This window comes from Salmo salar, chromosome 15 (assembly GCF_965601325.2).
Source record: "Salmo salar chromosome 15, fSalSal1, whole genome shotgun sequence".
NCBI classification, from domain to species: Eukaryota; Metazoa; Chordata; class Actinopteri; order Salmoniformes; family Salmonidae; genus Salmo; species Salmo salar.
In genome coordinates, this window is record NC_138305.1 from 49,129,044 (window position 1) to 49,141,301 (window position 12,258).

Here is a 12,258-nt window from a genome sequence, read left to right on the forward strand (position 1 = left end):
ACGATAGACAGGGATTCCCATTCATCTGATAGGGGAGATTATGATTAAGGCGGAGGATCTCTAAAATGATATGTAATTATGACACATCTCTCTCTCTCTCTCTCTCCCTCTCCACCCCCTCTCTCTTTTTACCCCATGTTCTTCAGTACAAGCACCAAAACCCCCTTCTTTATGAGTGGGGCTGGGGGGTTGGGGTGTTAAGGCTTAAAGACTGCCAAACGTGTGTGTGTGTGTGTGTGTGTGTGTGTGTGTGTGTGTGTGTGTGTGTGTGTGTGTGTGTGTGTGTGTGTGTGTGTGTGTGTGTGTGTGTGTGTGTGTGTGTGTGTGTGTGTGTGTGTGTGTGTGTGTGTGTGTGTGTGATTTGAATGTCTGTTAGCTGCAGTTGACCCACATACCATGTACTGTATCTGTGCACTGCCCAGTGAAAGCCCCCTAACAGCCAAGGTCATCAAAGAGTAACCCTAATCTAACCATAATCCATGCTGGGGCCAGCTGCCAGCTACGGTTAAGGCCACACAGAGACGCAATAACACGGATGAAATTGTATATTATGAATTCACAATTGTCTGTGTATTTCCATCAAAACTCAACTTCAACTCAAGTCAAATATTTTTCGGCAGTGAGTTGCCTACTTCAAAAAATGGTTTATGTCTGGCCATCTTCTCCGTTGTCCATCATCCATCAACGGATGACTGAATCCTACTGGCACAATACAAAATCTCACAACCATCATCAAATCAAAGTAAACTTTACAGTTGCCAGCTAACCCTGAGAAATACAGAATATTTGTAACGATCGTCGTATATCGTGGACCAAGGCGCAGCGGGTTGAGTGCTCATTTTAAACTTTATTTGAGACACGTAACAAGAAATCAACCGACCGCACAGTATTACAGGCTAAACGCAGCAGTGCAAAAACAACTTCCCACAAAACCCATTACAAAAACACCCCTCTATATAGGACCTTCAATCAGAGGCAACGGAACAGCTGCCTCCAATTGAAGGTCCATCCAATAACCCTAAACATAGAACTAAAAAGACTAGACCAGAACATAGAAATATACTAACATAGAACATAACCAAAAACCCCGGAACACTCTAAACAAACACCCCTCTATATAAACACATAGCCCAACAAACCCCGAAACACTGTAAACAAATACCCCCTGCCACGTCCTGACCAAACTATAATAACAAATAACCCCTTTACTGGTCAGGACGTGACAATATTAGGCACAGTATGGTCCATCACTACTGCTACCACCAGCTGGGTTGGGCTCAATTCCATCCATTTCAATTCAGTCAATTCAGGAAGTAAACTGACATTTCCAATTCTAATTTTACAAAACATTTCATAGAGAGAAAATTAGGGCTGATTTTCCAGACACAGATTAAGCCTAGTTCTGGACTAAGACGAGGAGATTCTCATTGAAAGTGCTTTTCAGTCCAGTACTAGGCCTAATCTGTGTCTGGGAAACCGGCCCTTAAAGTTGTCACTACGGTTTAGGATGACATTTTCCCGAGATGATGATGTAAAGTCAGTTTTTGCAGTTTTCACCGTAAAGTCTGTAGCTAGGATTTGGGAGATGGCGAGCTGATCCTAGATTTGAACCTGAAGTCAATTTAGGAGCGGTTCCTTTACCTCCGTCTTAAAGGTTGGATGAAACCACACCCCTCAGGCTGCTGAGTCTGATTGGTTGTTGCTGTGACACAGAGGCAGCTGTGAGCCTCGAAAGGGGCTTGCTTTGAGTCTTTGCTATCTGGCCATGCTAGAAAGGGCACAAGTATCGCACCTCATAACCACAAACACGATTTCAACCACAATAAACCCAAACCTTTACCCTAACCCTAATTCCAACCCTTTGAAAACCCCATGCAAACCAAATTATACCATTGTAGAGTGGCCATCTAGTGACTACTCACACTTGTTGCTGTCTGTTGGAGCCATTATGACCTCATCTGTGAGTGTTGTTTACGACCCCCTGGGGGGTCAGGTTAGTTGCGGTGAACCCCTTCCATAGGATCTGCGTGAAAGCAGAGGCCACGGAGGCCAAGCTAAGTGTTGTGTCCAAAATGACACACAATTCCCTATATAGTACACTACAGTGCCTTCAGAAAGTATTCGCACACCTTGACTTTTTCCACATTACATTGAGATGTTGTGTCACTGGCTTACAAACAATAGCCCATAATGTCAAAGTGGAATTATGTTTTTAGAAATAATATATATATTTTTTTTTATTAAAAGCTGAAATGCCGTAAGTCAATAAGTATTCAACCCCTTTGTTCTGGCAAGCCTAAATAAGTTCAGGAGTAACAACTTGCTTAACAAGTCACATAATAAGTTGCATGTACTCACTCTGTGTGCAATAATACGTTTTACAATGCCTTGCAAAGAAGGTACACCTATAGAAGGGATGGTTGTTTAGCAACAGAATCGACTCATGCGCAACTATGTAGCGAAACAGACATGGTTGGCTTATATTGTTGACAACATGTAAGCCATATTTCGTCTCCAATGTTTATTGAAAACATAAATATATTTGCACAATGAGCACTTCTCTCAAATACATCGTCACAGTTGTTGGATAGTTATCTAGCTAATTAGAACCACATTAACATTGACATGAAATCAGTCAAAACACCTCAAAACAAGACATGGTATCAAGAACAAGATTAAACGAGCTAAAACGAGCCACTTACAATCCCCTACATGTCAGTTTCCTGTCATTCTTGTTAGCAGTCTGGCCATCCAGAATCACAACAACATATTGACTTCTGCCCCATGGAAGCATGCACATCATTTTTGAGACGTTGTCAGCCAACCCATCTATTGAGGATGGTGAAGTTATGAATTACACTTTGGATTGGTTATCAATACACCCAGTCACTACAAAGATACAGGTGTCCTTCCTAACTCCATTGCCAGAGAGGAAGGAACCCACTCAGGGATTTCCCCATGAGGCCAATGGTGACTTTAAAGCAGTTTGAGTTTTGGCTGTGACAATGTTGTTGATCCAACTGAGGAGATAACACCATACATTATTTTTTATTTCATATATTTTTTTGTACTTTTACCCCTTTTTTCTCACCAATATTGTGATATCCAATTGGTAGTTACAGTCTTGTCCCATCGCTGCAACTCCCATACGGACTCTGGAGAGGCGAAGGTCGAGAGCCATGCGTCCCCCAAAACATGACCCTGCCAAGCCGCACTGCTTCTTGACACACTGCTTGATTAACCCGGAAGCCAACCGCACCAATGTGTCGGAGGAAACACTGTACAACTGACGATCGAAATCAGCTTGCAGGCGCCCTGCCCACCACAAGGAGTTGCTAGAGAGCGGTGGAACAAGGAAATCCCGGGCCGGCCAAACCATCCCCTAACCTGGACGACGCTGGGACAATTGTGCGCCGCCTCATGGGACTCCCGGTCACAGACTGCTGTGACATTTTAATTTTCCACAAATTAGCAAACATTTCTAAAAACATGTTTACACTTTGCATGTGTTAAAAAATATACATTTAATACATTTTGAATTCAGGCTGTAACACAACAAAATATGGAATAAGTCAAGGGGTATGAATACTTTTTGAAGGCACTATATTTTTTACCAGAGCCCTATGGGCCCTGGTCAAAAGTAGGGCACTAAATAGGTATTCAGGAGGCCAAGTCAAAGAATTTATGTCAGCCCCGGTGAATGGGAAATCCCTAAGCTATATAGGCACAAGGCGAGACCCAGATGCAGACACATGAGGCAGATTTAGGAGGCCAAGTCAAAAAGTTTATGTCAGCCCCGGTGAATGGGAAATCCCCAAGCTATCAAGGCGAGACCCAGATGCAGACACAGGAGGCAGATGGTTGGAGTCTTACAATGTTTAATAATCCAAAGGGGTAGGCAAGAGAATGGTCATGGACAGGCAAAAAGGTAAAAACCAGATCAGAGTCCAATAGGTACCGAAGGGCAAGCAGAACCAAGGTCAGGGCAGGCAGGATGATCTGGCAGGTAGGAAAGTAGTCCATAGTCAGGCAGGGGTCAGAACCGGGAAGACTAGCAAAAGAATAGAAAAGGAGTATGGGAAAAAACACGCAGGTTGACTTGACTAAACATACAAGATGAACTGGCACAGAGAGACAGGAAACACAGGGATAAATACACTGGGGAAAATAAGCGACACCTGGAGGGGGTGGAGACAATCACAGGAACAGGTGAAACAGACCAGGCCATGACTTTTATTTTATTTTTTATTTTTATTTCACCTTTATCTAACCATTATTATTATTTATTATTATTTATTTATTTATTATTATTTATTATTATTTATTTATTCGACACATATAACAAAACAGAGTTACACATGGAGTAAAACAAACATACAGTCAATAATACAGTACAAAAATAAGTCTATATACAATGTGAGCAAATGAGGTGAGATAAGGGAGGTAAAGGCAATAAATAGGCCATGGTGGCGAAGTAAATACAATATAGCAATTAAAACACTGGAATGACACAATATTTTTTAATTTTTTTATTATTATTATAATAATTTTTTTATTATTAAAAAATAAAAAAATTGTGACACAAGCACAATAGTGTGTAGACAATGTCTGAAATAGAGATAGCTAATTGTCATTAAAGAAAGGGAAATACACACCAATCTCCCACTCAAATGTGTGACTGAATCTTTGATTAGAGTTAGGGTAACATTTGTGTTTTAGTGGTATATTCAGAAAATGCATTTGAAACTTTTGATTGTGGATGTGGAGAGTGTGTGACCTATCTATTTCTGGGAACCCTTTTTGCCCATAGAATAATATACTTTACCTAAGTCACGCTATTCAATTTAATCTGATGTTGTTTTTTGCTGAACTGAACTGTAAACTAATATTGTCAATGAGATTGTTAAATTTAACTTCTCTATATCTTGTAGAATTGGGGCCACTTTCAGGTTAGACTAGTCGACAGCGCACACAAACTGGACGAGCTCAGGGACAGGCTGAAGCAACCGCTGCCAGAGAGGCTGGAGGAGCTACAGGGTGAAGAGAAGCTCATAGAGGTGACTATCTTCTCAATCTGTGTGTGTGTGTGTGTGTGTGTGTGTGTGTGTGTGTGTGTGTGTGTGTGTGTGTGTGTGTGTGTGTGTGTGTGTGTGTGTGTGTGTGTGTGTGTGTGTGTGTGTGTGTGTGTGTGTGTGTGGACACGCATGCCGCTGTGCGTCTGCGTGTGCTTACATGCAACTGCGTGTGTGTGCATCCCACTTTGTGATATTGAGCTGTGTATATTAGTGTCTCTTTGTGTGGGTGGATTTGAACCTCTCCGTGCTGTTAGCTTAGAAGGTAACACTTGAGGTAAGTCAATAGGTGAGTAACACTAGCTAGGTTTCCAACCAATTAGTGACCAATTTTTATGCGAATAATCTAAAATCCGCATGAATAAAATATGCGTATTTTCCCACCAGAGGTGTGTTTATACCAAACGGACTTGTTGCGATCAGGGTGTGATGAGGTAGTGCACACAAACATGTTTTTTTCATGTAACTTTCATGTAGTGATAGTTTTGTCTCCAAAACTGTTGCGTTAAATAACAAATGTATGTGCCTACTTTGGTCTTGTGCGCTCTAGGCAACAACAGATACTGTGTGGGTAGGTTGTGCGGGTAGGCTATACATGATGAGATTAGCCTATTATGTATAAGAGCGATAATATTTTTATTTGTCATCGATCATCATTTTTCCATAATAAGACCCTCAATATTTATTTGAAAGTAGCATCAAGCTCATCACCTTGTGCTTTCACCACCCTGTGAAGTTCATCACCATTTATGTCATCTGTAGCCTAATAAACTGCATGGTTTCTAAGTTGTAGTGGTTGGACCACACACCATATCATCGGGTGACTCATAAAGGCGTTTCCGCCGCCATTTCTTGCATAATACATTTTACCGATACAAAAAGATCCCACTGATCGCAAATGATCTGTCGGCATAGAATTGTACCGAAACTTTATGTTTCCATCACAGCTGTCGTGATTTCTTTTTATACGGTATGACTTTACTCGCATAAAAACTGTGAATGGAAATGTGCTTACTGACATAGAAATTGCCACGGCATTGATAATGATAGAATCAAACATCTAGATACAATGTAATACTGTTTTATTTCAATTCTGCGGAATAGCAGCACCTCAGACCTGACTTAAAAGGATAGTTCACTCAAAAATATATTTAATATTTTGCTCATTCGTCCACTGTTAATACAATCTACAAAAATGTGCATGTCTGCAGTCAAGTTTTCAAGGTAGAGCACTTTCAGAACAGAGCGTTTCGCATCATATGAAACCTGACTGCTGAAATGCACAACGTTTTGGGATTATATTAACAGTGCACTAATGAACAAAATACTAAAATATAGTTTTTGAGTGAACTAACCCTTTAACCTCATTTTGTGGGCGGCTGTTGATCAAGGTCTCATTGGAGAGGTACGTCTATTGTGAAGAATGAGGATAAAGGTGGCAAAGATAGTCGAGTGCAATCAGGTTTATTTAAAGTGCATTGTCCATGGGTCTCAACACACTTTACATAAGGCAAGGAAACAAAAAAACAACAAAACGATGTAGGAAAAGGAGGAAAAAAAGGGTAAAGAAGTGTTTAGTCGCATCCCAAATGGCACACTATACCCTATAATGTATTACTTTTAACCAGGGTCCATAAGCCTCGGATCAAAAGTACTGCATTATATAAGGAATAGGGCCCCATTTGGGACACGCACTAAGATACGAGGAGAGACATGGTATTTTTTTCTTGTCTCTAATACACCTTCTTCGGCTTTCTTAGCACACACATTTGCTTGTTTGGGTTTGTAATTTCATCACTGCAGCTATGGAAAATCATTGCTGTGTTGGGTATCACTCCTGTCATGCCAGTGAAAGTTGTTTGAGTTTGAATTTGATGGGGGAAAGTGAATTGATTGAGGGGTTTTTTCAGGCACTCACAGAGGGGCCAGAGTTACCAACAGGTTTTGGGGGCTCCCATTATCCTGCCACCCACTGAGTCCCACTATTATGAGTTTCCTACACTCCTCCCTGTTTCCCCCTTGCCCCCCTCTCCCTTCCCCCCTTCACTTCCCTCCTCTCCCCTCCCAGTTATCCCCTTGCTCCCCTCCCCCCTCCCTTAATCCTGCGGGTTTGAGAGAAAGAGAGAGAGACACACATACAGAGAGAGAGAAACACACACGTACTCGACTAGTATGCACTTACTACAGCGCCGGGGTGCCTGACCGGTCAGTGGTGTGTGTGTTGTGTACGTGTGTGTGTTATGCAGGAAAACGAGGCCTCTCTGGAGTTGTGGGCTGGTGGAATGAAGGAGTTGTCCACCATGAAGACGGATCTGTCCCAGTACATCTTGGCCGGGGATGCTACCCTACTACAAGGACAGGTGGAGCAGCTGCACTGCCAGTGGGAGGAACTCTGTCTAAAGGTGAGAGGGGCATGGATGGAGAGAGGGAGAGAGAGAGAGAGAGAGATGTAGGGAAAGAGAAATAAGATGTAAGATGTCTGTCTGTCAGTGTGTGTGTTAGAGAGAGAGGAAGACTGATTTTATTTGAGAGAGAGTGAAAGTGGAAGAGAGGGAGGGAAGGGAGATATATAAAATAGAGTAGTCACTAGCTATGTTTTGGCCACACAAAAGGCTCCTCCACTACTGGGGCTTTGACCGGTGAATGTGTGTCCAGTGAGTGGAGACACACACAAAACACACTCATTCATGGCAGTGCAACAAGAGAATAGGAGCAGAATGGAATTGAGGGAAAAACTGACATGTGGCTGAATGGAATGCCACTACTGGCCAGCAAAAATACATTCGATACTTGCATTCCCCCAAAATATTACTAGAAAATGTAATGTGTTTCTATTTCTGCTTAAGATTTAAGAGTTTGACATTACATAGTGTTGAACATTTGACATTTCCAGTGCGCCCTTTTAATATCTCCTCAATAGTTATTTGCACATACTGTGTTTCAGGGGTTGAGGTTCTGAATGCCTCTGTAAGAGACATTAGTATTTGTGCCCTCATGTGGTATAATATTTTACTAATGATGTACAGTACATCTTTGTCAGTGAGAGAAAGATTTACCATTTTTTTTGGGGGGGGGGATTTAGTTTGATTGTTTTGAGACCTAATTGGGTCCTGATACAAGCACATGGGCGGTTTGAACGCTGTGGTCAAACGGTCATTCACAGTTCTGTTGGGGTTTGCAACTGAATTTGTCTATTACTGATTGTAAGACGAAATGACCGCAGCACATGAGTGATTTGAATGCCTCTGTTGGAGTTTGTAACTGAATTTGTCCGTTACTAACTGTAAGTTAAATTACCATGCAGACTAGTTGTAACAATGGCGAATAGAGGTGTTTAGCTCTTTAGCTGAGCAGAGGTCAGTATTCGAAGCTACAGTTACATCTCCCTTTAAATCAAAAACAAACACAGCATTTTTTGTATAAATGCCTGTTAATGTTTTTTCTGATGACTAACTTGTTGTTGTGCATTAGTCCTTGTTGTTGGAGCAACAATGGTGCCCTCATGGTTCCAGTGACTGCCCTAACTTGCAACTTGTTAGGGAAATTGTTGAAACTGGTGCACTTGTAGGGACACAGAGCTGGCAGCAGCCATTAGTTATCCTTAGAAGATAGTGTTGCATTGCTATTATAAATAGGCTCAAGTGATAGTTCATTCATTTTACATATTTAGACATTTGTTTCCTTACCTTGAAAGCAGTCTATGGGCAAGGAGTGACTTCAATCCACACTTTGGTTTTGTTTTACAATCCACTACAATAAGCAATATTAGCATTTTGAGATCAATTTCCGTATCTCCCCCTTTAGCATGTATTACATTTAATGCCGAAATCATTAAAAAAGATATTCAACCATTTCATTGAGTAATGCAATATTTTTAAGATGATAAGATGAGAGATGATTTGGTTTTGAAATGTAATACATCCTACACGGTGGAGATTTACATGGGGAATGGGTATTACATTAATAATTCAAAAACATGTGAGTAATGAAGCTATCTTTCAAATTGTGAATATTTAGCTGATATGAAGTTTTGGTACTGTATATCTACAGTATATTTTTGCCCATTACAGGTTTTCTGAAGTTGGGGATGTGCATATCATGCTTGTATGCTTCATAGAACCACAATGGAGCCCTTATATGACAGTGTGTCCCACATGACAGTGTCCCCACAACACATGGCGCTGTCCCCAGAAGGCTAACAGGTTGCAGGTGGAGCCAGTCACTGGAATGGCTGAGGGACAGATGGCCAGCCAGGGCTGTGGCCTGCCTGTGTTTCAGGAGACAGCCCCTGTCCCCTATTGTTGTGGTGGCAACGCAATTCCTCACAGGGCATGACAGGTCACAATAGAAACCGCTCCTAATGGAATATGAGAGAAAGAGCCACGCTCATGAAAAAAAAACACTATCAACAGACAGTGAAATATTGGCAACCAAATGAACCAATGCCTGCCAGTTAAGCTCTTTGACCTCAAAACAATCAACATCCCCTCCTTTGTGGAGTAATGGGAATATAATTTACACATTAAGCTGTCATTAGGAAAATGGACCATATTAATTTTATGTTAAAAAAAGCTTGACTGTCTTGAGGCCTCGCTCAATTTATTTGATTATGGGGAGTCCCCCAGGGTTCTTGCATTTGCATTGCCTTATAGTGAACTGGTAAACACAAGGGTGGGGATCAATTCCATTTCAACTCAGTCAATACACAATGTACACTGAAATGTATTTTCCTTGTTGCTTTTCAATGTACAATGAAATGTGTCAGAGGTCCACTTTTCTGGAACAAGCCAACTGGTAGAACTAGATTATTCACAGAATGGAATGGGCAGCAGGGAGGTTTTATCGCAAGCACTTTTGGGTCTGTACAATTTTGCATTAGTAGCCAAAAGCACTCTTAAAGTAGCCCCCTTACCGATAGGCATTGATAGCATGGGAGCTGTAGAATACAGCCGAAAACCTTGCTCGCCTAGTGATACAAAACCAATCCACTTGGATTGGCATTTTCAAAGTCCTTTGGCACTTCAGGGTATTATTTATGGGCTACTTTCAACGGACCTGCATTGTATGGTGTTATCTTTTCAATTAGACTCCTCCTCACTCACAGTTTTTAACGGAGATGCAGGTATTCAGTTTAATAATAACGAACATGGAGCGATACAAAACAAGAGAAGCGTCTGGACATGAAAACAGAAGCACGGACACGTGTGGCTCAGTTGGTAGAGCATGGTGTTTGCAACGCCAGGGTTGTGGGTTCGATTCCCACGGGGGACCAGTACGGAGACAAAAATGTATGAGATGTATGAAATGTATGCATTCACTACTGTAAGTCGCTCTGGATAAGAACGTCTGCTAAATGACTAAAATGTAAATACTGCCTGATGAGCGAGGATACAGAGTGCTAGATAAAGGGGAAGTAATCAAGGTGGTGATGAAGTCCATGTGTGCATCATGATGATGGGGCGCAGGTGTCCGTAATGATGGGTTGCCAGGACCAGTGGTTAGAAAACCGGTGGCGTCACGCACCAGAGTGGGAGTAGGTGTGACAGTACCCCCCCCCCCCCCGATGAACTACTACTACCACTGCCGGACGAAGCTGGTCCAGGAGGGTAGCTCCGAGGGTGAGGAGCGGGCCAGACGGGGAAGGTGGAAATCTAGAATGTCGTCCACCGGGACCCAACGCTGCTCCTCTGGACTGTACCCCTCCCAGTCCACCAGGTACTGGAGCCAACACCCCTCCTGACTCCCAATGTCGTGGGGGATGGCATCCACCAAGGGACCAGAAACCACTGGCCTGAGGAAGAAAACATGAAAAGAGGGTGAGATCCAGTAGTTAGGGGGGAGCTGTAATCTATATGTCACCTTGTTGATCCTCTGGAGGACCTTTAACAGCCCCACGAACTGGGGGCTCAGACTTCTTACAGGGCAGTGTGAGAGGTTCCTGGTGGAGAGCCAGACACGATCACCAAGATGGAACACAGGACCCTAACTGTGGTGGTGATCCACATGTTCCTTCTGACGGTGCGCTGGATCCTCATGTGGGCATTGTTCCAAAACCTTTCTGCGTGTCTGAACCACTCATCCGCTTCGGTCTGGCTCGGGGTCCATGGTGCCAGGGCTGGCTGATATCCCAGAACACATTGGAAGGGAGTCAGCCCAATGGAGGAGTGATGCAATGGAGGATTTCTGAGCGTACTCTGCCCAGAGAAGGAATCAGGCCCCCTGCCCGTCCTGGCAGTGACTCCTCAGGAACCTCCCCAGAACCTGGTTCATCCTCTCAAACCTGTTAGACTGAGGCCGGTACCCGGAAGTGAGGCTGACTGTGACACCCAGCTTCTCCATGAAGGCTTTCCATACCCATGACGTGAATTGGGGGCCACGGTCGAAGACAATGTCCTCAGGAAGGCCATCGTGCTGGAAGACCTGCTGGAACAGTGCCTCAGCGACTGGGAGAGTGGTAGGAAGACCAGAGGGATAAAAACGGCAGGATTTAGAGAATCTGTCCACAACAACCGTAATAGTGGTGAAACCATCAGACAGAGGGAGATCAGGAACGAAATCTATGGACAGATGGGACCAAGGCCGCTGAGGCACAGGAAGGGGAAGGAGTTTCCCTGCTGGAGTGTGCCGGGGAGATTTTGTTTGGGCACATATGGAGCATGAATTTACCTAACGGGTGACGTCCTGTGCTAAGGTGGGCCACCTGTACTTCACAGAGATGGATGAAATAGTGAGGGTAATACCTGGGTGTCGAGCAGCGAAGGATGTGTATGCCCAGGTCAAGAGCCGACCCCACACCTCCGTGGGACGTAGATGCGCTCAGGAGGGCAGGTAGCAGGCACGGGTTCCCTCTCCAGAGCCTGGCGGCTGTCCACATTTACGTCACAAAACACGGGGCCAATGATATGGGAGGACGGAATGGTGGCCTGGAGGGCACTCACAGGACTCTCAACCGACGTGGAACCACAAGGTAAGGGAAAGCAGGTCTTCTGACATCCGGGTGCCAATGCAGTAATTTTAATCCTCGACCAGGAGATGGTGATGATGTTGGAGCCACGGGAGGCCGAGGATGACTTTGTGTATGGGAGCTGTGGTGATGAGGAAGGGAAGGCTTTCCCGGTGCAAGGGTCCCACAGTGAGGGTGAGTGGTGCTGTGATGTGTGTGATAGTGCTGAATCCCAATGGTAGT

The 12,258-nt window shown here is 43.6% G+C and overlaps 1 protein-coding gene across 1 annotated transcript in view; it reads left to right on the forward strand.

Annotated features, from left to right (window-relative positions):
• The window catches only part of syne2a (spectrin repeat containing, nuclear envelope 2a), a 216,192-nt gene that overhangs the window by 170,686 nt on the left and 33,248 nt on the right, over positions 1-12,258 (forward strand). The window contains exons 91-92 of the mRNA XM_082961486.1: positions 4,932-5,057; positions 7,319-7,474. Coding sequence (XP_082817612.1) covers positions 4,932-5,057; positions 7,319-7,474 — 282 coding nt within the window. The remainder of the gene's footprint in view (positions 1-4,931; positions 5,058-7,318; positions 7,475-12,258) is intronic.